Source organism: Eleutherodactylus coqui, chromosome 12 (genome assembly GCF_035609145.1).
Source record: "Eleutherodactylus coqui strain aEleCoq1 chromosome 12, aEleCoq1.hap1, whole genome shotgun sequence".
NCBI lineage: Eukaryota > Metazoa > Chordata > Amphibia > Anura > Eleutherodactylidae > Eleutherodactylus > Eleutherodactylus coqui.
In genome coordinates this window covers 26,793,649-26,820,671 of record NC_089848.1, presented here as the reverse complement: position 1 = coordinate 26,820,671, position 27,023 = coordinate 26,793,649, and the positions used below count along the sequence as shown (strand labels likewise).

The following is a 27,023-nucleotide window of genomic DNA, read 5'->3' as shown; positions in this document are numbered from 1 at the left end:
AGAACACGCCGCGAAACATCACTCATTCGAATGGGGTTCATGGCTGTGCGTCACGCAACGCGCAAATGTCATGCGGCGCGAAAATCTGATTAATTTTATAGTCCCATGCAAGTCTATGGTACAGCATGAGCATGGGATTCTGAAAAAAAAAACAGATTTTTGTGCCACATGGCGACTTCAGAGGGCACCAAAAAAAAATAAACAATTAAATTGTGTTTATGGCGATGTGGAGCCCTTTAAGTCAGAGGTGCAGCATTGTGGTTTCTTCAGTGTCCAGCCCTGTACAAGTCACAGCAAACAAGGCGAGAACGCCGTATGATAATAAAGCCTCCTGATCTTTGCCTCTCCGCAGAACGTCATTGTGATCTTTGTCTCTTGCACCGTAGGGTTTTGTGCGCCCTTTGTGGCTGGTGTCTCATTTGGTTGCGGTGGGTACTATTTGCAAAGCTGAGAACATTGTCAGAGCCTGGCACAACGAAGGAGCAGGAGGCATCATCCGGGCATGGTTACTAATGAAGGCTTCTCCTATAGTCATTTATTTTACCGCTACAAGAACAGTTTTATGTAGGGGTCAACTAGAAGCTCTTGGGTCCCAATGCAAAATCTGTAGCAGGGCCCCTACCCATTGTGTGCCATTTATAACATTGGTCTCATATGTACCAGAGGGGCCTTTGGCTGAAGGCTCTGGGGTCCCGTAGACTCCGCTACCACGGCACCCCCTGGCTACGCCTTTGTTTCTAAACTGCCAAGCCATTTTATGGGTGTCTGATAACTTTGAAGAAAAATACAAAAACTTCCCAACCGCTTTTGGGGTTTTCCATTTTTGAGCAATTACTGCCTGTTACACAGGGTCTATTGATAATAAAACTGATCAAAAAGTGTCTCCCCATCTACAGGACCCTCACTGTGTCTACTTGCCCTGCAGCGCCCCCAATAGGAGAAATACATTACATAATGCCTACTGAAATTAATAAATTGTTGGTGGAATGCAGGAAACGATGGGTCGCCGAGAGCGATGGACACTTTGTAACCATTCTGACCAAGAGATGAGGATCCTGTACAGATCCATTCATTCCAAGGCAGGGCATATGAAAACTGGTTTTCTAAACTTAAAAACGGATTTCGACAGAAGGAAAAATGTTCTCCCTGTACATCACGGCCTTGAGCATCTCTGGAGCTCATGCTCCGGCCATTCATCACTACTGGGTCACGCTCCACAAAGAACGCTCAGTGTTTGCTGTGCTCCATCCAGAAGTAGGGTTGAAGGCAAGTCCCAAACATGGCAGCACCCAGTGTCGACTTGTACAGCGTGAAGCTGATACGGAGACCACAAATATGAACCCGCAGTAATCTGTGCTGCTTCCATAAACCAGTAACTGTGATATACAGTACCTATGCACATGAGTACCCAGCTAGGGGGGGGGAATAAATTACTTTAAAGCGCTTCAGAATAAGTTGGCGCTAAACAAATAAGACTTCTTTAATATACATGTAGTGCTCACCAGCACTTTAGTACTGTGTTTCCCCGTAAATAAGACAGCGTCATATTAATTTTTGTACAAAAAGGTTTAACTTTTTTACATGTATAGCTGCCTGGACACTATTTAAATTGACTTTTTTAATTAACTGTTAGCAGGGCTTAATTTTGGAGTAGGGCTTATATTTCAAGCATCCTCAGTAAGCCTGAAAAATCATTTTGCATCCTCAAAAATTCTGGAACATCATGCTATGTCTTATTTTCAGGGAAACAGGGTAACAAGCGGACTAATTTCCAAAGTTTCTTTCCTAGTCCTTCTTGTTCCTGTAGAAAGTTTCTTTAGAACTGAGGCTTTGACTAATGAGATTCCAAGGAGTAATTATCATTGTTACCACAGAAACAAATCACTGCCCTGAGAAAGCAGCATGTGCAGAAGAAACACAAGTGAGCAATAAAAGAGCCAGTCACCGAGCCAAACCCGCACTTACTGATAAGTTTCATTAGACGTGCAGTATGTGACCGCCATCTGGCAGCAAGCCACATAATATTTACTGGCAGCTCCAGCGGTGCGGTGAGAGGATGCCGCTCAACATCCGTGATGAGAACAATCCCAACTCTCCATGGCTTTGGCTCCAATGACACACAGCTCATATATGTTCCTTATAGGGGATTCTACAAGTTGCTGTAGGTGCAGGACACGTTCTCTCTGAGGGCAGAGTCAGTTTTCAGTGATACAAAACATACTTGGATAGTTAATATCAAAGTATCTAATGTTCCACTTCCATTCCTAAACTTTCCTCGCGGGGTGAAGCTCCACTTTAGGTCTCACTCACACGGGTGACAAAGTTGCGCGATTTTGTTGCGTTGCTACAAATCGCATGTATGAGAAGCCCATGCTTTCCTATGAGTTAATCCACATGTGCGATGTTTTGTAGCATGTGACATCCAGGCACAAAAACCTCATGGGTCCTGCGATATACATGCGACACGTGAAGTTCTGTAGCCCACATTTCCCTATGAAGCCTTCTTCTCTTGCATCGCATGAAACGCAATTTTCATGCGATGCAACTTTGACAGCAGGAAATCTTACTGTCATAGCCCTAATCTAAGCCCTGGCTGCAAGACAAAAAAAAAAAGGAAACGTCACCTTAGAAGCGCTATCAGCCCAGCCACATCTTCTCCCCCATCCCCGGCATTATTTTCCTTCATCTCTCTTGGCCAGGAATAGAAAAATCTCCACCTCCTGGAAGCGCTGCCTTCAATTGGCTGTGATTGGCTAAGCGGCAGCCATTCATTGAGCACTAGTTCTGACTGGCTAAGTGTCAGCCAATCACAGCCAGCTCTTCCAGGAGGCAGGGATTTTTCAATCCCTGGCCAGAAAAGATGAACAACCGTGCGGGTAACTGGAAGGAAGCTGCAGCGGAGCCCCGGACAGCGCTTCTAAGGTGATGTATTCTTTTTTTTTTCCCTGCAGCTAGGGCTTATATTTCAAGCCCCAACCCCTCCTCCCCCCACCCCAAAAAAAAGAACCCCTGCATGTGGTGCTGCAAAGTCACAGTATCACCATGAGAAACTGCTGCAACGCCGCCCAGATTTTTCAACAGACTTGTCATGGCAAGATCACCTCTTGTTGCTATATTTTAACATTGCATATGGGCTGTGGATACCCGCATCATTGCTAAGCAACAGCACAGGAAATAAAAAAAAAACAAAAAAAAAAACAACTGTGCTGCGCATGACCACCTGCGAGCCTGTGCAGTAATGCACAATATCACAAGGTGCCGTACACAGGATGCAGGGCCAGGCTCACACCCGGAATCTGCCACAGGCCTCCCGCATGTGGAATCCGACCTGCTTGTGTCATTAAAGGACATCATTGAATGGCTGTGGTTGGTTCATCGAGCGCCAGCTCTGATTGGCTGAGGCGGTGTTCCTGAACCAATCACAGCAATCTCTTGCTGGCGGCAGGGTATTCAAGCCCAGTTACCAGGAAGACAATGCTCGCTCAGCGCTGAGGGCTGCACGGAAGACTACTGGAGCTTGGCAGCCCAGCGAGAGAGACCCAAAGACAGTGTGCCTCGAGAATGCAGTCCAAACCTCTCGCTCATGACCTGAAAGTTGTACGTTCAATCCCCATGTAGTTCAGGTAGCCGGCTCAATGCTGACTCAGTCTTCCATCCTTCCGAAGTCAGTAAAATGAGTACCCAGCTTACTGGGGGTGGGGGGGGCAATAAATAAAATACCTGAAAGCACTGCAGAGTAAGTTGGCACTATACAAACAGGTCCCGTCCAACTACTAGGCGAGTATTGTTTTTTTCCCCCTCCCATGTAGTGTAACTAGGGCTTATTTTCAGGGAAGGGCATATATTTCAAGCACCCCCTTCCCCCCTGAAAATCAGGGTAGGGCTTATTATCGGGGGTCTTATTTTTAGGGAAACGGTAGTACGGTTCAAGTTTGTAAAGACACGTGATAAATGTGGCAGGAACCATGACAGACAGTTTCGCTAGTAACGGTCCTGAGGTATGCATATTATGGGGTAGAAATGTAAATTCTAACTCTAAAATGGTATTTTAAGAGGATCATTTGAGAGCTAGATACACAAGACGACTGTTACCTGCAGTCTGGCTTATAGAACCACATGGAGCCTATTTTAGGGCAGTCTGTGAAGAGATGAGTCCTCTAATGAGTCTGAAACTCGTCCATCCGAGTCTGCGGCACTGCAGAAAGGTCTAGTCAGTTTATATGAGAAGACGAGCATTACTCTCCAGACACAGCGGATGCCAAATATATTCCATATAGAGACATGTTTATTGCATGGCTTTACTGGTTACAACCTCATGGATGGAATGCACTATACCAACAGTATCCGGCCATTAACTATAGAGCAAGATTATCGAACATGCTCTATAGTCAAAATATAGAAACATCCAGTGGCACCCCGTCTATGAGGGGAGCTGAGCACTCGCTGCCACCCAAATGCAGGGGGGGGGGGGCGGTAATTCTGCTGCATACAGGCCAGTACGGGCTATCAGCTCAACTGGCCAAATTACTAAAAGGCTGCATAAAAGAAAAATAAAGCCAGGAACCACTTAAACACAGATATGAGAATATGGGAAAATGTGTATATATATATATATATATATATATATATATATATATATATATATATATATAAACTTCAAGCACTTCTCATAGCTTTAGCAGTTTTTTTTAAATCACTATCATTTATAATGTACTTTACTATTTTCTATAAGTCAGAAGGTGTTGGACCAGTAGACTTGTACCGGTATTTCTGGTATAGAGGAAAGATGCCATTAAAGACGTCAACACAAAGAAAAAAGTGAAAAGCATCGCACATATCCAGAACGCTGCAGGCTAAATACAACCTCATGCTCTGCAATTTAAATGTAGCTTATTAATAAAAGAATTATGGCAGTAAGTTACAGAAACCAGAGGGATGGATAACACCCAGGTGATGCGTTATATTGTATAATACACACGGCGCAGGCTGCACGGTCAAACAAACAGGTTCCTCAGCCCCATAAAACGCAGACACGGCCGAGACCAAACAAATCGTGAGCAACGTGGGGAGAACCCATTGTGATTCAGAAGGCTTACTATACTGGTAGTCTGAGCAGCATGTGCGGCAGCAAGAAAAACCTGCACCAGGGGCTGCCGGGGGGCGCTAGACTGCAATACAGCTCAACTCCGCAGTCACCCACAACTGGTTTTGTAGCAGTTTTCTAACTTTTGGTAAAAACAGGAGAAAACAAACAATTAGTGCGAATAAAGCCGACCAAATGCAGAGACCTCATACAGTCAGGGGCGCTGGAGGGGAACGATTACTTATAGGAATCTGATTAAATGGGGCAGCAAGTTTAACATCTAGAGATTCACATGACAGGTTTGTTCAATCACTTCATTCCTTCTAGAAGGAAGGGTTTGTGCAGCGCGTACAAAAGATATCTGCAAGTTACCCCAAGCTACCATATGTGAATGTCCGCTAAGGCTCTGCTCACATTGCCGGCAGCGCTGATGCCAATTGTCCGCCTTCTGCGGAGCTTCTTGCATTCTTTTCCTTACATCTTCTCTATGTTAGAAATACGCAAGAATAATTCCACGAGACGTCTTTTATTCCGCAGCTAGAAGCTTTTCCGTTGAGAAGTGAATTAAAGCCTCGCAGATTTTAAGCAGGCGCCCCACAGGGATAACACTAGGATGCAGAAACGTCCACGCGGACCACCTCCAGCCCCTATGAAAGCACCTTTAGTGGCTACGATGATCTATGACCCTTCCCTGGACACAATAGCGCACTGACGACAATATCCCTAGAGGCTAAATAAAGTCTATAGGGGAACACAAATGTGATGATGCCCGCGACCACTTCAGTTGTGCTTTCTAAGAAAATGGGGGAAAAAATCCCAAATAACGAACAAAAAAAAAAAAAAAAATGTAAAAGCTTATAAAAGTAAATATTTACTTTCTAGAACTTCTACATTTGCAGCATCCTGGATATTGATACAAGTTACAACAATGTGTCTAGTAATGCCAAAACACGTTTACCTTCTTCCATAAACTCCAGCTGCTCAGCAGAGTCATCATTGCTGCTCTCCCGGTCATTCTCACACTCACACTCATAACTTTCCTCGTCAACCAAGGACATCATTAGAAAGAGTTATTCCCAAGAGATGGAGAAGGCAAACCGGCAGAGATGTTAGAAGGCACAAGTGAGGTGGCCCCTTGGGGGCCACATGTGTGGCACAGTTGGGGGACAGCAGGACCCCATCTATGGGGCAGCATCCCTGATCTGTCACATACTTCTATCCAAGGTCTATGTGATTAACCTGAGCACTCACCACTGACACATAAGTAACCAGCAGGGACTTGGGTCCTCCCAGGTGATCTGCAGCACCTGTAATTCCTCCACCTAGATATCGGACAGGTAGAAGGACAAGATGCCGTCTTGGTTGTAAAGAAAGATTTTCCAACATACGGCTGAAAAGCGGAAGGAGTTTGGAAAAAGTTAGAGAGTAAATAGAAGGTTTTTAGAATCCTGTCCTCCCCCACTGCACAGGAAATGGTACGCTCCCAGCAAGTTTCGTAGCAACTGCAGCTAGGAAGTACCTGCTGATACTACACCTGTCAGAGGGCGGGGCCGCAGGCTACCTGGTCAATGATTCATTAACCCTGCGAGGGACATGACAACAATTATATTGCACGGCACAATCAGTATAACCGCACTCACCTCAAAACAGCTGAGGAAAGTGACAAAAATACCCCACCCGGGGGAGAAAAGCCGAGGAGGGTATCTTCACACAGCAGAATCCGAAGCGGAGAGGGTCTGCCTCTAAAAACCACAGCTGTAGATTATTATGGCTGCGGTCCACGTATGAGGCCAGACGTTCACAATGGGCAAAGCCGTACGTTGAATTCCCTATGTGAACTCGGCGCCAAAGTGCCGTATCACTTGAAAGTAATGGGATGCGGATTTGCTGCAGAACTGATAGTTAGGGCTTATTCACACGAGCGTGAGTTTCTGCTGCACAAATATGCTGCGTGCTTGCATGACCGAAATGCACTGATGCTGCCGTATTTTGCCCTCTTTGGCCCTATTTGTACGCCCCACGTGCCAGCGCACAAAAAAAAAAATTGAGCTGACTCAGATTGATTTTGTGTGTCTATGCGGCTTTTCAGCATATGTTGTGCGCATTCACGCAAGCCTATTGATTAAGGGCTCTTGCAGTGCGCAAATGTACACCAAGATAGACGATTACACATCACGTGAAAGAATACGCTCGTGTGAACGAATCCATGGAAGTCAATGAGTTCTATTCACTGTGTATTACGAGCCCTTGAGGTGCATTCACATGGGGAAAGGGAACGGAATATCGTGCTGGTAAAATTGCGATTCCGATTGCGAGGTTGGCGCGCTTTTGCTTAAAAAAATGCATCACATTTATGTGCTTGCGATTTTAATGCACGTCAAAAAAAAAAGTAGTACGCTGCGCAAATACGCTTGTGTGAATGAGCCCTAAGTTTGAACCAAAATTTTGGCACAAGTTGCATTTCAGCGGCTCCCCCTTCTCCCGTTAAGCCGCTCCCCCTTCTCCCGTTAAGCCATGCCCTTTTACTGAGCCCGGACCTCATTTATCAAAACTATCTAATAGAAGAGCAGCTTTCATTTTACCTCGGCTGTTGGAGAGATGAAGGGATGTCTGCTTGGTTGCTATGGGCAACAAAATTTTTTTCTTGTACACATTTTGATAAATGGGGCCCGGTGTGCTACAAGTGCATTCTATCACATTAGTAAATCGGCCCCAGCGCTCTCCTTGGAGTCCGGCAATCTGTGACAACAGAACTCTGAAAAACTTATCACACTCTCAACTAAAGTTGCAAACAGAACTAGTATTGGCCAATTCACATAATACCCACCTGGAAATTCCCATGATAATGATTAGGGAAGAGATGAACTTCCCTTTAACCCCTTAATGACACAGTTTATTTTGGCGATAAGGACACAACAATTTTGGGGGGATTTTCAGCTCTGTTTTCCAAAAGCCAGGAACTTAGCAGAGCTGGTTGTGCTAAACTCCCTCCCCAGCCTATGGGAGCTGCCGGCAAGGGGAGGGTGTGAGGGTTTAATAGGCTGAACTAGATGGACATTGTCTTAATTCGGCCTTAAATACTATGTTACTATGTAGCCATAGAATATAGCAACGAGAGCTGCTGCTAAACTCCCTCTCCAGCCTATGGGAGCTGCCGGCAAGGGGAGGGTGTGAGGGTTTAATAGGCTGAACTAGATGGACATTGTCTTCATTCGGCCTTAAATACTATGTTACTATGTAGCCATAGAGTATAGCAACGAGAGCTGCTGCTAAACTCCCTCCCCAGCCTATGGGAGCTGCCAGCAAGGGGAGGGTGTGAGGATTTGGCAACGCGAGCTGCTGCTAAACTCCCTCCCCCTTCCCTTTCCTGACGGCTCTCAGAGGGGTCCATGGGAACGGCCATTTTTACACACTGGAAAACCACCCATCTGAACAAATGCACTGGAATCCGATGCTTCCGATGGTCGCGGTTTTCAGCTGGTGTTTTATGTCGGCAAAATCGCCACGATAATACGCTTGTGTGAAACTAGCCTAAAGTGGAAGGTTCCCTGCAACATTCCAATACCATTCGATGTAAGAGTAATTAAACGGGTTGTTCAGGATTATACAAACAGGACTGCTTCCTTGCTAAAACAGCGCCACATCTGTCCATAGGCTGTGTCTGGTATTGCATCTCAGCATCATTTACTTCAGTGCTGCCGAGCTGTAGTAGCAGACACAATCCACAGATAGGTGAGGCGCTGTTACAGGAAGAAAGCCGCCATGGTTCTCTAATCCTGGATAATGCCTCTATGTGCAGTGGAAAAATTCAAATCAAAATCCACGTTTAACATTTGAATTTTGACATAAATTCACAATAGAATTGCAAATGGTGAATTATTCCAAAGCAAATCTGTGTCAAAATATGTATGTTAGACATGCTCATTTTTCTGCTGAATATGAAAGCACCCTTAAAGAGGTTCGCTCACTTCTAGTTGTTTTTCTGCAGGGAGCAGACAGCTCCGTACATTGCACAGTAGCTCAGGTTGTTACTGCAGGTTGAGCCCATTCACTTCACCAGGACTCAGCCTGCAGTACCAAACTGAGCCACTATGCGATGTACAGAGCTGTCTGCTCCTTGCAGTAGAACAGCTAGAGTGGAACAACCCCTTTAACCTCACATGTAGCTGGGATAGGCTTGCTATGATACAAATTTGATTCAGTACTGGTCACAAACTGCAGTAGTCCATATTAATGCGGTACCCTCATGGCAGTACACTACAGGCGTCGAAACGATGTATAACCCAAGGTGTCCTAGACTGCAGTTTTACAGACAGAACATTTGCTATTTCAGAGCTGCCCATTTCATACTGTAGCTGTATTCACATGGCCAAGAGCGAGCTGCGCCTGAGATTGTTGGGCACAACTCGTATCAAACAATCTACGGACGCTCCAATCATGTGTTGTCTTTTAGACTTTTGGTTTGCTTTCAATTGCATTCATTCAATTATTACAATAGTACACTGCATTACTTATGTAGTGCTTTCTACTAAGCCTATGACAGCAGCCTATTGGATGGAGGCGGAGCTTAACAGGCTGAGTTACGTGGTAGACATGGAGGCTTTTGTCAGGCTTCCGGCTGCCATGGAATCCCATTAGTACCTTGGCATCACACTGCAGGGTGCTGATGGGTGACAGAAGGAGCCCCTTTCCCTTTTCCTCTGCTTACATACTGCAGTTGCTATTGATTGTGGCATGTAAGGGGTTAAACTGCCAGGATCTGAGGTTTATGTGCATGAAAACCGAGCCAATATACGTTCGTGTGAATCCAGCCTTAGAGCAGGACCCTGGTTGTCAGCCAAGCCACCGCCTTAAAAAACATAGGTGCAGGTTGAAAGCCCATTAGTGAGGTCAGTAAAAAGGTGTATTGGCCGCCACTAAGGGGTTAAAGGGGTTGACTATTATGAGATAACACACAATGTATTATTGGAGGGTTTCTTTCCTTTAGGGTTTGAGACTATGTATTCTGAACCATACAGCATTCCATCTTCACAGCCAGAACTTCTTGTTTCCATGGTAACAGAATCTGACACCGCATATACTGGAGGCCTAATTAGGAGTAGAACAAACAGGGATATAACGAGGCTGACGTTCACCTAAAGACTAAAAAGCAGGAATTCATTTTTACAAGCTTCACACCATAAAAAGCATTCTGACGGCCTAAAGGTAAGCGGTTGTTACCCTAGTATGGATGGTGAGCTGCAGGTATGTTCGTGTGAAGGGGCCTGCCGCTCTGGGAGACTGGCAGCGGATGCGACTCGTGTAACGATACAAGTACTGAAGCGCCATATTCTTCCTATCCTCGCTCTTCTGCAGTATACGCTGCACGGACAGCAAAAACGGAACACGGATTCAGCGGTTACAAACCGTTGGCATATTAAAACGGATCCATAACTCGGAGATGTAGTAAAAGACCGCACATCCCTGTGGCCGGCTGTACACGAACGGGTTGGATTCTGGATCCCGAACCTGACCCTGTACCTGGCCGGTGACTCCGTGTACCTGTCATTTTCTGTTCTGCGTATGCTCCGGACGGCTCGCCGTTGGACATGCGCAGTACGGCTTCTTTTTTTAAACCTCTGCTTTTCCTGCAGCAATGATGCGGAATCAGCAAACTTTCTGCAATGTCAATTGTGGAAGGGCTGCCGGTCGGATGGCTTCCATTGACTTCAGAGGCAAATGGGCAAAATACAGATCCTGCTGCGTTTTCGAAAAAATGGACGTTAGAAATATGACCATGTGACTATCCCTACAGATTTGCATTACGGTCCCCTCTAATACGGAGCACATATAGGCCCATCTGAAACACTAACCAGGCCGGAATTCCTTTCCTCTGAGTTCTCTCCAGGAGTCACCAGAACTTCCAGTATGATGAAGCTGCATGGACTGTACCACACAAGCTCTTCACAGGAGGAAGGGGGTCAGACACCTCTATCACAGCTGCTGCGGATGATTAGAGGCTCCTGTCAGGCAGTTATAGGAAAGGAGACAGTTTAAAAAGAAGTTTTCAAGGCAAACACTACTGCTGAGCCGTCCTCAGGGAGGTCATCATTAATACTACACTTCCACCTCAACGGGCCAATGATTTCAATGGGGCTGAAGCCAGCTGGGGATATTCCTCTCTCTTCCCTTATGAGGAATGTCCAGCCCGCTATACTGACTGCAGGCCAGACGTGGAGGGTTTCTGAGCAGCGGGTCCCTGGTGATTAACTATTGATGACCTATCCTATAGGCCCTCAGTAGTTTTTGCCCAGAGAACCCCCTTTAGGCTATGCCCACCTTAGGGGGAGGGACATTTATTTAACTTAATGGGCTGACAATCTTCTATGCAATAGTGTTTGATTGAAAATCTTGCACCGTTTGTCATCTGCAGTTTCTACATATCACTGTATACAGACACTGCAGTCTAACACTCAACAGGTGATCTATCAGTGTGCGTGGCGGGAAAAAGCAGCTTGAGAAGCCCAGACCAAGGAATCCTGACAGTTAGGGTGCGGGCAGACGAGCGCATAAACGGCGCGTTTTTGCGACCAAACGTATATACGTGACCATCTGAGGCAATGGTTTCGAATGTATTCGTTCACATGGGCGATTTTACGGCGCGTAAAAACGGCAATTCGAAAAAAACGGAACATATGCGACCGAAATACGCGCCAACGCATATTCGATTGCCGAAAAGACTATTTGCAAAGTAGGAACAAACGAAAATACGCTTTCTAGCTCTGGTCGTGATCGGTGAAAAACGATCGCTCGGGCGATTATACGTTGCGCTCGTGCGAACGTAAATACGCCTACGCTCGTCTGCCCGCACCCTTAGGCTTCTTTCCCACAAGCGTATATCAGCCGGCCATTTTAACGGCCAGCTAATATACGCTGTGATCTGATGCGTTGGATTCCATCAGATCACACGGACGTATTCCTGAGACATAAAAGCGCCCAACCAGCTCAATATAGCACCGGGCGTTTTTACGTCGGGCCCAACAGATAATTCTGGAATAGGGATGAGCGAGCGTACTTGGAAAAGCACTACTCGCTCGAGTAATTTGCTTTATCCGAGTATCTCCCCGCTCGTCCCTGAAGATTCGGGTGCCGGCACGGAGCGGGGAGCTGCAGGGGAAGGCAGGGAGGAACGGAGGGGAGATCTTTCTCTTCCTCTCTCCCGCCCGCTCTCCCCTGCTCCCCGCTGCGACTCACCTGTCAGCCGCAGCGGCACCCGAATCTTCAGGGACGAGCACAGCGATACTCGGATAAAGCAAATTACTCGAGCGAGTAGTGCTTTTCAGAGTACGCTCGCTCATCTCTATTCTGGACCTATCTTTTGGGCCAGAATACATCAGCTGCTACATGGGCTCCTATGGCAGCGGCTGCAGGTGAGGGAGTTTAGCAGCTAAATTCCCTCCCTCTGCTCTCCTCCCTGCTGGCTCTCTGCAATGGAAGAGGGTGGAGCTAAGCACCGCCCCGGCCTGGCCCGCCTCCTCCCATTGCTGGCTGTGGACAAGGGGAGGGATGTGGCCGGCGCTTAGACACCCCCCTCCCCATTGCAGAGAGCCAGTGGGGAGGAGAGGACAGGTGAGCCTGCGATGGGGAGGGAGGAAAAGGGGGCGACGGCATGGCAGTCTAGGCGTATATGCGCCGGGACCCATGCCGTCTGAACGGGCACACAAACACTTGATTTGTGCGCCCGTTCACCAGTTTTAGCTCTCACAACATAGTGTATATCGGACGGCCGTGAAAACGGTGGCCGATATACGCTCGTGGGAAAGAAGCCTTAATCTGGAATGTTCCCCATGTGAACAAGTTTCCCAGCCTGTTGTGTGCAACCTCTAAATCTGTGCCGAGGGGTGCTTTCAAACGGGCCGGTAATAGTCCGATAGACGCACTGCAAGCTGCGGTACATTCCACCCCAAAAACCGCGGGCCATCTGCAGATTTTGATGCAGAATTGAAAAAGGCTTTAAACCCGCCTGCAATTCTGCATCAAAACCGCAGTTGGGCTGTGGAGTGTGGGGTGGAGTTCCACTGCTGTGGATTGGGGGGCATCCTGTTGGCGAATTCCGGCCTGTTTGAAAAGGACCCTTGGGCTCGGTTCACACGGGACGGATTTCCAACTGAATTCTCGTGGATTGTCTGCACCAAAAATAGGTGAGATTTCCGCTGAAAAACTGCAGCTGCGGGTTTTGGAGCGGCTTCACCACCCACATTCCCACTGTGGCCATCGCTCCCTATAGAGAGGAGAGAGGCCCCTGCGGGGAAAAAAAAAGAAAAGGAATTGACATTCTGCGCCTTTAATCTCCGTGCCACATGGGTCATTTCCACACAGTTTGGCTGCAACGGATTGGCCGCAGCATGTGGATGAGATTTTTGCAAAACCTCGTCCACTTTGCTGGCTAATCCCGGGATTAGGAGCCGCGGGCGGAATTTCCGTGCGGACAATCTGCACGGAACTTATGCAACAAACCCGTCCTGTGTGAACCCAGCCTTAGGCCAGCCTCACATACCGGATAATTGGGGAATTTGCACCAAAATTCTGCAAGAAAGAGCAGTACAAAGTTAGTAAACGGATTATTGACAAACACCATCCACTGACAACAGAAGGAATCCGCAGCGGGTTCTCCATGTGCGACGGATTTTCAGATCTATAGCAAGCCCTATCTGTTGCAGAAATGGCACCAATTTGTATACCAGTTTTGATTCTTGGCATCATGTGACGTTGGCAGCTAAACTTGGCATCAAAGCAAACAAAGATCTGAATGTAACCCGGATTTCACTGCAGATTCATGGCCTGTATTCACATTGAAATGCTTACACTGTGTACCCCCACCCACCAAGGTAAGGTCAGAAGATCTAAGGGGGTCCACGCGGGACGGATTTGCTGTGGAATTTCCAAGCGGCGTAGAAAGCCCGTGGCATTTACGGGAGCCGCAAAGTGGATGAGATTTTGAAAATCTTGTCCACAAGCTGCCAAAATAATCCACACAAAACCCGTGCGGAAATTGACAATCAGGGCAGAATTTACCTCTTTTTAATGAGGGGGTGAATTCTGCACAGAAATACACAAAACGCAGGCTGGTGACCTAGTGCAAGGCCCGCTGCGGACCTTCTGCTGTAAATCTGCCCCATGTGGACCCAGCCTTATGGCTCATTCATACGGCTGTATGCGTATCTCACACACGCGGTAATGCGCTGTGTGAATGGTTTATTTTTTAATTCCCTGCTCTATCCTATAGCAGCGTTGTATATTCAATGCTGCACATACACAACCCATAGACAATACAGTTGTATGTGAGTGATACACGGTAGAATTAAACATGCTACTTTTTTTGGCGTGTGTATTACATGCTATGAATATTAGAAGCGTGAGTGCATCCATGAACAGCAATGTACATGGTGAAATGATGTTGGTGGGGATGAGCCCTTAGGTGATATGAAGGGTGGAAGAGGTTAATTATGAAGACTTCCTTTTGAAATCCTAATTTCACCTTATTTTACTTAAATATTTCTTCTTCAAACAAGCCCCTGCGCCATTCCCAACACACATACATGGCAGCGTGATCTATCATTGACCAGTGGCCCATTGGCTTGGGCTAAAATGTAGCTAATGATCAAGGTCCTACCAACGCTCTCTCTCTCTGGAGTCAGCTTCTAAGGTGCTCAGGCGACCTACTTGGTGCCCATGCCAGTGGTAAACTACATACTCACTTAGCCCTCTTCCTGGCTCCATGCTACATATGGTGGACGTACCCAGAGCACTAGAGTTTCTGGTCCGGAATTTCCGCTATCATACATACCCTGTTTATTGCCATTCTCCATTGGGCCCTTTGGGTCGCCCGCCTACATTATGAAGCGTCAGCCCTTTCTTGTACCCAGTTTATCCTCCTTACTTTACTAGCAGCCAAACAAACCATGGCTCACACTTCCTCCCCCAAACAGGCGAGTATTTCTTCACTCATAGACATGATACATATAGGACCCTATTTTGCCTTATCCACTTATAGCGCTACTTGTTTCATAGATTTTCTTTCCTGCTGATTGCTCGCTCTTGGAAAAAATGAACGCCCTCCGCAGGAAGTTACATCTAGAATGGATGGACTCTTTAGAAGTGAAAATGTATCCAAGTAAATTACTGGACCAATTTCTCCAAATCTGGCAACCATGAATGACTACTCCGACCCGCAGATGTCTTCCCTTAGCATCACCAGGGTCTGACTTATTCTCTACATTAAAGGGGTTGTCTGAGTTAAGTAAAGCCCATTCACCGGATCCCCCATGCTGTAAAATAAGACAGCAGCTGATGCTCCCCTCTCCCCGCATGTCCCCCGCCGCCGGCTCCGGTCCCTTTGGTGACATCCTTACAGGCTGCAGTCAGCCTGAGCCGTCTACTAACAAGCTGCTGCAGCCAATGACGAGGATCACTGAGCGCCATCATTGGCTGCAGCTGATGACGAGGATCACTGAGCGCCATCATTGGCTGCAGCCGATGGTATACGGGATATCACAGGCAGCCTGTAAACAAACACCCGGTGGCGGGGGCGAGCAGGGAGCAAAGAGAGTTGAGTATCAGTTGATTTATATTATAGCATGGGGGACCCGATGAAAGGGCTTTACTTGACACCCCCTTTAGAGCTGTTCATGTAAGCAGTACTAGCCAATCACAGAGCATGTAGTGTCTTAGACTACAGATGAACTACTAACGCACAGTGTGCAGCAGAAAGCCATAGAAGTGGCTATTAAGGTTTGCCCGGGCCCTGAAGGTTGCGTTGACTTCTCAGCAGACTAGCCAACTTGGCCAGGCCCCTTCCTTCCACTGACATGCACTTCCTCCCTGCCCCCCCCCCCCCCCTTTTATCTCTGTCCTCCTTCCCTTTTTCATTTCCCTGCCCTCCCTCTCTTTATTTCTGCCATCACAGTACAGGTTCCTCACGGTTGGTTCTTGTTTGCTTTGACGTAATGATTCTTCAATTCTTAGGTTTTCCTAAAATTCTCACGTGCTGCTGACAAAGTTATTTTTGTACAGTAAGTTTTTTAGGTCTCCCTTGTTATAGAATTTAGCATAAAGCTATATGGCAGGGGTGCCAGGAGCTTCCCGTGTAGGGCTGCCATTATTAACGGGTCTGCTCACCTTGCTGGGTTGTGTGAGACACCAGAGCAGATGACCAGAATAGATGTGCGGCCGGCGCCGATCCTCCTCACATAGGAAACTGCCCCGGTGCTGAGAGGGAAGCATGCAGTTGGAATGCCGGTGGCTTTACTGGCACAGTTGGCAGTGCCAGAGAGGACATCAGTTCCAATGACCTCATAGTTGAGATTCTATCTAATGACAACGCAAGCAGGCTAATTGGTGTACGCCAAGAGAAAGGTATAATTAGGCGCCCTGCACACGGGCCATTTTTCCGTCCAATTTTCAGCCCAAAAAAAATCGGTCCAAAGATTGACTAGAACTAGGACCCGCCTACTGTAAGGGGGGGGGGGGGGTAAGCACAAACGGTTGTTACTCGGACTGATAAGCCGCGTACAAAGGAAAAATCGCAGCATGTCCTATTCTTGTCCGATTTTCGGACAAAACTAGTATGTGTCAATGTGCTGTCGGATGCAGGCTGTGCCCGAGAATCTTCGGGGCATCACCCATGTGCAAGTAGCCTAAGGTTACAAGTAACAGGCACCAAAATAGGACATTCTGCATTTCCCCTAATGCATGTAATATGCAGATCCGAAAAACGCAAGTCTAAATGGCCCAATAGAAATAAATGGGTCCTTATCACTGCGTATCACGTGTGCAAAAAATACACGCCTAATACGCTAGTGTGAGCCCACATATCACACAGGTGTCTGTCACGCACATAATACACGGTGCTAAAATCCCATTGATATCTATTGGGTCACTCGCACATGTGTCCTTATCACACGCGTGCAATAAAAATGCAGCATGTCCTATTTTGGCGTGTAATAGGCACCAACATGGGCTCTGAGGGTTTACCATAGGCAGTAAATACACGTTCCGTGCATATCTGCGGTGTATTGCGGTATATACACTAGTCTTACGTCACGGTACTCTGAAGTTAGATTATAGCAAGTCCCATCCCTCCCACTAAATCATTCCAACTTTTTCCACCACTTTTGGAAAACGAGAAGCGCAAAACAAAAATGTGATAGTTTATAAGAGCACAGATCATTTATTAACCCCCGCACGTCTTCACTAATGCTGGCCACTGACCCTGCGTACGGCACTTTACTGTATTGCGGATGACGTCAGAATCTCGCAGGCGGTCATGCGCAGTATAGGGTTTTTTTCTTTGTTTGTATTCCCGTGCCATCGCTTAGCAATGATGCGGGTATTCGCAGCCCGCACGCAATGTTAATTGCATATGGGCTGCGGGTCGCACGCTTCCATTGACATCAATGGAGGCCATCCGTGCGAATTACACATTCAAATAGAGCGTGCTGCAGTTTTTCTTCTGCTCGCAGAATACGTAATTCGTATCCGTAAGTTTGAAGGAAAATTTGAAAACAAATGCCTTTCAATGCTTGAGCTTTACCGCAGATCGTCCGTGCGGACACAGATCGTAGAACCAACAATTCAAATCCGGTTGTGTGAGACCGACCGAGGCCTCCGGCACACCAACATATGCGTATTTGGTGTAAGTTGCCACTCTGTATTTATGCACAAGCCACTCCTGAAGTTCTAAGGTACCAGATATATGACCGTATGTTACCTTGTAGATCAGTTGTCTGTACTCCCGTATGGTAAGGCGACCAGACATACCATATTAGGTGGGACAGTCCTGCTTTGGGATCCTGTGTCCCACTTTCCCTAGGGACCCCAGTGGTACAACCATTTGTCCTGCTTTTGGGATGTCTGGTCACCATTAAAGTGATTAACAGTCGGGGTGCCGTGGCTCCCTGGCTGGTAATCACTCTGCAGCACTGTGGCCGGATGCACACACTGACGCACACTCCTTAGAGGAGAAGGGAGGAAGCGCTGCTGCAGGCGCAAACACTTCCTTTAGCAGGAGCGCTAAGAGGAGCAGTGGCACTATGAAGACAAGGAGAAGGTAAGTAAATGGGGGGGGGGGCTCTATTAGTACTGGGGCTACTGTAGGGGTCACTGTTATTACTGCAGTCAATATAGGGGACACCATTAGTAATAGAGTCCCTATATCAGCCCCAGTAGTGATAGTATTACTACTGGGGCCCCTGTGAGGGTCACTATTACTACTGGGGCCCCTGTGAGGGTCACTATTACTACTGGGGCCCCTGTGAGGGTCACTATTACTACTGGGGCCCCTGTGAGGGTCACTATTACTACTGGGGCCCCTGTGAGGGTCACTATTACTACTGGGGCCCCTGTGAGGGTCACTATTACTACTGGGGCCCCTGTGAGGGTCACTATTACTACTGGGGCCCCTGTGAGGGTCACTATTACTACTGGGGCCCCTGTGAGGGTCACTATTACTACTGGGGCCCCTGTGAGGGTCACTATTACTACTGGGGCCCCTGTGGGGGTCACTATTACTACTGGGGCCACTGAGGGTCACTATTACTACTGGGGCCACTGTGAGGGTCACTATTACTACTGGGGCCCCTGTGAGGGTCACTATTACTACTGGGGCCCCTGTGGGGGTCACTATTACTACTGGGGCCCCTGTGGGGGTCACTATTACTACTGGGGCCACTGTGAGGGTCACTATTACTACTGGGGCCACTGTGAGGGTCACTATTACTACTGGGGCCACTGTGAGGGTCACTATTACTGCTGGGGCCACTGTGAGGGTCACTATTACTGCTGGGGCCACTGTGAGGGTCACTATTACTGCTGGGGCCACTGTGAGGGTGACTATTACTGCTGGGGCCACTGTGAGGGTCACTATTACTACTGGGGCCCTTATGGAGGGTCACTATTACTACTGGGGCCCTTATGGAGGGTCACTATTACTACTGAGGCCCTTATGGAGGGTCACTATTACTACTGAGGCCCTTATGGAGGGTCACTATTACTACTGGGGCCCTTATGGAGGGTCACTATTACTACTGGGGCCCTTATGGAGGGTCACTATTACTACTGGGGCCCTTATGGAGGGTCACTATTACTACTGGGGCCCTTATGGAGGGTCACTATTACTACTGGGGCCCTTATGGAGGGTCACTATTACTACTGGGGCCCTTATGGAGGGTCACTATTACTACTGGGGACAGTCTGCACTTGGCAGCATACCTCAAGCTGACTACATACCTAATTTCTGCATCCAAAAAACAGTCAAAATCTATACCATTACTGCAGATTTTGACTGGAAGTCAGCCTTGTATCCACAGCTGATTTCATACTATGCGGCGCTCCTCCTCACCTCCTCCGCATGCTTCCCGCTCCCCGACTTCCGGTTCCCTGCATCCTGGTCAGGTGAGGCCACTGTGAACCGGAAGCCGGGGAGCGCTGACAGCAGGAAGTCTACGGAGGAGGTGAGGGGGAGCGCCGCATAGTATGAAATAGGCTGAGGACACATGGCTGATTTCTAGTCAAAATCTGCAGCAACGGTACGTATTTTGAGTTTTTTAGATGCAGAAATGCTGCGGAATTTGTTCCCTGTCTTTTTAGGAACGGCCCTGTACATTTTATAACGGCGGAGGTGACATCATACGTCGAGATAAGCCCCTCCCCTGACCACACCCCTCTGCCCTGCTTTGACCCTGGGAAAATCTGGTCACTTTACATATGGGATCGGTGCCATATGAGTTCTTACGGGTTTCCTGCTTCAAAGCCAGATTTCCTGGGGTGGGGTGGGGGGAAACCAGCAGGTATAGAGAGGTTTTCCCTGAGCAGACAGCCCACCATACAATCATACCGGGTCACACTGGGTGCGGAATCCCCCATAACATTACCACCATATTAACTAAGGCCTAATGCTTCCCAACCCACAGTCTGCACCCAGGCACTTCATATTAAACTGACGGAACCAATAAACTGCTTTAATACACAGTACAATAAGAAACTGGGTGCAAGCGTGCGCAAAGCTGCAAACTGCGAGCATTAGGTTGCGACGGCGCGGTACGATTCAAGTGAAGATCTTGTTCAATGCATGACAACTATGGAAAAGCCAATGGGCAGAACCAAACTCCGTGGAATTATTATTAGTGGGGTCCGTGCTCATAGGACAACTGAAAACTGACCAATTGTAAGGGCTCATTCACAGCAGCGTAAATACCCAGCGCATTAGGCACGCTTTATTTACGTGCGTAATCCACAGTGCATACAATCCATTGATTTCAATGGGTTCGTTAACAATTGCGTATTTTCGATGTGTATTTCAGTTGCCTGTAAAAAGAAATTAAAAAACGGAACATATCGTATTTTCATGCGTATTTACGGACTGAGTTTTGTAATTACAGTCTATGGAGTGCGAGGAAGGCAAAAAAAAACAATAAGGCAGAAGCCCATTAGCCAATCATTTTGGGGGGAACAATTCCTTCCCGACTCCATAATGGCGGTCAGAATAATATAATAATATGCTGGTGTGAATGAGCCCTATTACAACAGGGATGATTATGTGCATACCGATATTTAGTATAAAACAGGGCATTATGGCAGATTCCTTCCGTCTTACAGTATCCTGGAAACCACAAGACACAGAAAGTCTCATTGTTCCAACACAGCAGGAAGGCGGCACCAGAGGCGCTGGCATCGTCTATGCCCACCAGTTCATGGAGAGCGCTGCAGACTGCATACTAATATCAGATGCTACAAACACCACTTCATAGTAAAAACACAGACGTAGCGGCAACCAAACCGCAAGATTATACATGTAGGAGTATTGTTGCAAAAGTCGGCGTGCAGGTACATCTCAGGCAGGGGGCGCATTATCGGAATGCGAAAAAAACGGACGGTCAAATGGACAAATTTCACGACACTTGGGCCATTCTGACCAGACTGTTGGGAGGTGTTGGGACCAGTGGATGTGTGAGGGCACAGAAGGTGACCAGGCTCAGGACGCCCCCTACAGACCACCAGTAGAGAGGAGCGTCTGACCAGACTGTTAGGAGGTGTTGGGACCAGTGGATGTGTGAGGACACACAAGGTGACCAGGCTCAGGACGCCCCCTACAGACCACCAGTAGAGATGAGTGTCTGACCAGACTGTTAGGAGGTGTTGGGACCAGTGGATGTGTGAGGGCACACAAGGTGACCAGGCTCCGGACCCCCCTACAGACCACCAGTAGAGATGAGTGTCTGACCAGACTGTTAGGAGGTGTTGGGACCAGTGGATGTGTGAGGGCACACAAGGTGACCAGGCTCTGGACCCCCCTACAGACCACCAGTAGAGATGAGTGTCTGACCAGACTGTTGGGAGGTGTTGGGACCAGTGGATGTGTGAGGACACACAAGGTGACCGGGCTCAGGACCCCCCTACAGACCACCAATAGAGATGAGTGTCTGACCAGACTGTTAGGAGGTGTTGGGACCAGTGGATGTGTGAGGGCACACAAGGTGACCAGGCTCCGGACCCCCCTACAGACCACCAGTAGAGATGAGTGTCTGACCAGACTGTTAGGAGGTGTTGGGACCAGTGGATGTGTGAGGACACACAAGGTGACCAGGCTCAGGACGCCCCCTACAGACCACCAGTAGAGAGGAGCGTCTGACCAGACTGTTAGGAGGTGTTGGGACCAGTGGATGTGTGAGGACACACAAGGTGACCAGGCTCAGGATGCCTCCTACAGACCACCAGTATAGAGGAGCATCTGACCAGACTGTTAGGAGGTGTTGGGACCAGTGAATGTGTGAGGGCACACAAGGTGAACGGACTCAGGACCCCCTACAGACCACCAGTAGAGAGGAGCGTCTGATCAGACTGTTAGGGGGTGTTGGGACCAGTGGATTTGTGAGGGCACACAAGGTGACCGGGCTCAGGACGCCCCGACAGACCATCAGTAGAGAGGAGCGTCTGACCAGACTGTAAGGGGGTGTTGGGACCAGTGGATGTGTGTCTGGGCACACAAGGTTACCGGGCTCAGGACCCCTCTACAAACCACCAGTAGAGGGCAGTGTCTGATCGTCCAACAAGCCCGAGCAGCTCCAACTGTTTAACAGTGCACCATCCAGATACAAGTGGCACCATCGTTACACCCCTGTGTCTGTCGGATCTATTTCCAAGCACTTGGCTGAAGGACATTTGGTCTCACGGCGCCCATTACATGTACAGCCACCATCATCTTTGTTTGCAGTGGTGGTGTGAATGCTTAAACTGGACGCTATGGAGTGGAACTGGGTTGTCCTGCCTTTGTTGTGGAGCGGCACACTGCCCCCAGCTGGTGTGGATGGTCTGGGGGCATCGCATAGAACAGTCGGTCACCCATAGTAGTGGTAGGAGGGACAATGACAGCTCAGCGATATGTTCAGGACATCTTGCAGCCACATGTGTTCTTCTCATGGCAGCTTGCAAAAGGCAGCAGGATAATGCTCGGCCGCACACACAAGGGGGTCACAGGAGCCCCCACAACGTTGTCACACTTCCATGGCCTGCCTCGTCGCCAGATTTATTGTCAATACAACATGTATGGGACCATCTGGGATGCCAAATGTGTCAGCTGACGAGTTTGCATGAACTAGAGGCTCAGGTACAGCAAATGTAGAGTGAATACCATATGGAACCTGTATACCTCCATCCTCGCCCATTTCACATCTAGAGGCAGCCCAACAAGTTACTAGAATCCCAATGCACACGCATATCACATCTTGTATCCAAGCTAAAGGAGGTACAACAGGGTACTAGAGCCTCAATGCCTGCCCATATCACATCTCGTATCCAAGCTAGAGGCGGTACAAAAGGGTAGTACAACCTTCATGCCCACCTGTATCACATCTTGTATCCAAGCTAGAGGTGGTACAACAGGGTACTAGAGCCTCCATGCCCACCTATATCACATCTCGTATCCAAGCTAGAGGCGGTACAAAAGGGTAGTAGAACCTTCATGCCCACCTGTATCACATCTTGTATCCAAGCTAGAGGTGGTACAACAGGGTACTAGAGCCTCCATGCCCACCTGTATCACATCTTGTATCCAAGCTAGAGGCGATACAAAAGGGTAGTAGAACCTTCATGCCCACCTGTATCACATCTTGTATCCAAGCTAGAGGTGGTACAACAGGGTACTAGAGCCTCCATGCCCACCTGTATCACATCTTGTATCCAAGCTAGAGGTGGTACAACAGGGTACTAGAGCCTCCATGCCCACCTGTATCACATCTTGTATCCAAGCTAGAGGCGATACAACAGGGTACTAGAGCCTCCATGCCCACCTGTATCACATCTTGTATCCAAGCTAGAGGTGGTACAACAGGGTACTAGAGCCTCCATGCCCACCTGTATCACATCTTGTATCCAAGCTAGAGGCGATACAACAGGGTACTAGAGCCTCCATGCCTACCTGTATCACATCTTGTATCCAAGCTAGAAGCGGTACAACAGGGTACTAGAGCCTCCATGCACCCCGTATTCCATCTTGTATCCAAACTAGAGGTGGTACAACATGGTACCAGAGTCTCCATGCCCCCCTGTATCACATCTTGTATCCAAGCTAGAGGCGATACAACAGGGTACTAGAGCCTCCATGCCCACCTGTATCACATCTTGTATCAAAGCTAGAGGTGGTACAACAGGGTACTAGAGCCTCCATGCCCACCTGTATCACATCTTGTATCCAAGCTAGAGGCGATACAACAGGGTACTAGAGCCTCCATGCCTACCTGTATCACATCTTGTATCCAAGCTAGAAGTGGTACAACAGGGTACTAGAGCCTCCATGCACCCCGTATTCCATCTTGTATCCAAGCTAGAGGAGGTACAACAGGGTAGTAGAACCTTCATGCCCACCTGTATCACATCTTGTATCCAAGCTAGAGGTGGTACAACAGGGTACTAGAGCCTCCATGCCCACCTATATCACATCTCGTATCCAAGCTAGAGACGGTACAAAAGGGTAGTAGAACCTTCATGCCCACCTGTATCACATCTTGTATCCAAGCTAGAGGTGGTACAACAGGGTACTAGAGCCTCCATGCCCACCTGTATCACATCTCGTATCCAAGCTAGAGGCGATACAAAAGGGTAGTAGAACCTTCATGCCCACCTGTATCACATCTTGTATCCAAGCTAGAGGTGGTACAACAGGGTACTAGAGCCTCCATGCCCACCTGTATCACATCTTGTATCCAAGCTAGAGGCGGTACAACAGGGTACTAGAGCCTCCATGCCCACCTGTATCACATCTTGTATCCAAGCTAGAGGCGATACAACAGGGTACTAGAGCCTCCATGCCCACCTGTATCACATCTTGTATCAAAGCTAGAGGTGGTACAACAGGGTACTAGAGCCTCCATGCCCACCTGTATCACATCTTGTATCCAAGCTAGAAGCGGTACAACAGGGTACTAGAGCCTCCATGCACCCCGTATTCCATCTTGTATCCAAGCTAGAGGTGGTACAACAGGGTAGTAGAACCTTCATGCCCACCTGTATCACATCTTGTATCCAAGCTAGAGGTGGTACAACAGGGTACTAGAGCCTCCATGCCCACCTATATCACATCTCGTATCCAAGCTAGAGGCGGTACAAAAGGGTAGTAGAACCTTCATGCCCACCTGTATCACATCTTGTATCCAAGTTAGAGGTGGTACAACAGGGTACTAGAGCCTCCATGCCCACCTGTATCACATCTTGTATCCAAGCTAGAGGCGATACAAAAGGGTAGTAGAACCTTCATGCCCACCTGTATCACATCTTGTATCCAAGCTAGAGGTGGTACAACAGGGTACTAGAGCCTCCATGCCCACCTGTATCACATCTTGTATCCAAGCTAGAGGCGATACAAAAGGGTAGTAGAACCTTCATGCCCACCTGTATCACATCTTGTATCCAAGCTAGAGGTGGTACAACAGGGTACCAGAGTCTCCATGCCCCCCTGTATCACATCTTGTATCCAAGCTAGAGGCGATACAACAGGGTACTAGAGCCTCCATGCCCACCTGTATCACATCTTGTATCAAAGCTAGAGGTGGTACAACAGGGTACTAGAGCCTCCATGCCCACCTGTATCACATCTTGTATCCAAGCTAGAGGCGATACAACAGGGTACTAGAGCCTCCATGCCTACCTGTATCACATCTTGTATCCAAGCTAGAAGCGGTACAACAGGGTACTAGAGCCTCCATGCACCCCGTATTCCATCTTGTATCCAAGCTAGAGGTGGTACAACAGGGTAGTAGAACCTTCATGCCCACCTGTATCACATCTTGTATCCAAGCTAGAGGTGGTACAACAGGGTACTAGAGCCTCCATGCCCACCTATATCACATCTCGTATCCAAGCTAGAGGCGGTACAAAAGGGTAGTAGAACCTTCATGCCCACCTGTATCACATCTTGTATCCAAGCTAGAGGTGGTACAACAGGGTACTAGAGCCTCCATGCCCACCTGTATCACATCTTGTATCCAAGCTAGAGGTGGTACAACAGGGTACTAGAGCCTCCATGCCCACCTGTATCACATCTTGTATCCAAGCTAGAGGCGATACAACAGGGTACTAGAGCCTCCATACCCACCTGTATCACATCTCGTATCCAAGCTAGAGGTGGTACAACAGGGTACTAGAGCCTCCATGCCTACCTGTATCACATCTTGTATCCAAGCTGGAAGCGGTACAACAGGGTACTAGAGCCTCCATGCATCCCGTAATCCATCTTGTATCCAAGCTAGAGGTGGTACAACAGGGTACCAGAGTCTCCATGCCCCCCTGTATCACATCTTGTATCCAAGCTAGAGGCGATACAACTGTGTACTAGATCCTCCATGCCCACCTGTATCACATCTTGAATTAAAGCTAGAGATGGTACAACAGGTACTAGCGCCTCTAGCCCACCTGTATCACATCTTGTATCCAAGCTAGAGGCGACAGAACAGGGTACTAGAGCCTCCATGCACCCCGTATTCCATCTTGTTTCCAAGCTAGAAGCGGTACAACAGGATACTAGAGCCTCCCTGTCCACCTATATCACATTGTATCAAACATAGAGGCGACAGAACAGGGTACTAGAGCCTCCATGAACCCCGTATTCCATCTTTTATCTAAGCTAGAGGTGGCACAACAGGGTACTAGAGTCTCAATGCCCACCTGCATCACATCTTGTATCCAAGCTAGAGGTGGGCCAACAGGATACTAGAGCCTCCATGCCTGCCTGTATCTCATCTTGTATCCAAGCTAGAGGAGGTACAACAGGTACTAGAACCTCCATGCCCACCTGTATCACATCTTGTATCCAAGCTAGAGGTGGTACAACAGGGTACTAGAGTCTCCATGAACCCCATATTCCATCTTGTATCTAAGCTAGAGGTGGCATAACAGGGTACTAGAGTCTTAATGCCCACCTGTATCACATCTTGTATCCAAGCTAGAGGTGATACAACAGTGTACTAGAGCCTCTATGCCCGCCCGTATCACATCTTGTATCCAAGCTACAGGTGGTACAACAGGGTAGTAGAGCCTCTATGCCCGTCCGTATACCATCTTGTATCCAAGCTACAGGTGGTACAACAGGGTAGTAGAGCCCCCATGCCTGCCCATATCACATCTTGTATCCAAGCTAGAGGTGGTACAACTGTGTAATTAATGACCCTTTTACTCTGATATTGTAATCACTCATATCACTGTTAGAATCACACAGAGAAAGTTTCAGTCCATCATGACAACTCCTTCTGGGGAGGGACTACTTTCTACAGTGAGAAATATGTGTGTATATATATATATATATATATATATATATATGTTGATGTTTAATTAAATATATATATATATTATGGACAAAAGTATTTGGACGCTGCATGTTTTTCAGAAAATGGCTTTATTCTTCTATTTAGTAAGG

General features: G+C 47.9%; 1 protein-coding gene across 10 annotated transcripts in view; it reads right to left on the bottom strand.

Annotated features, from left to right (window-relative positions):
- Positions 1-27,023, bottom strand: part of TRAK1 (trafficking kinesin protein 1) — a 119,408-nt gene that overhangs the window by 49,102 nt on the left and 43,283 nt on the right. For 5 of the 10 annotated variants that reach the window (XM_066584503.1, XM_066584504.1, XM_066584507.1 and 2 more), the window contains exon 1: positions 6,042-6,310. The exons of 4 other annotated variants lie outside the window; for them this stretch is intronic. In XM_066584503.1, coding sequence (XP_066440600.1) covers positions 6,042-6,144 — 103 coding nt within the window. In that variant the 5' untranslated portion in view covers positions 6,145-6,310. Of the gene's footprint in view, positions 1-6,041; positions 6,311-6,334; positions 6,379-27,023 lie in introns of those variants that run through there. One more of the 10 variants, XM_066584506.1, reaches the window with a different exon arrangement.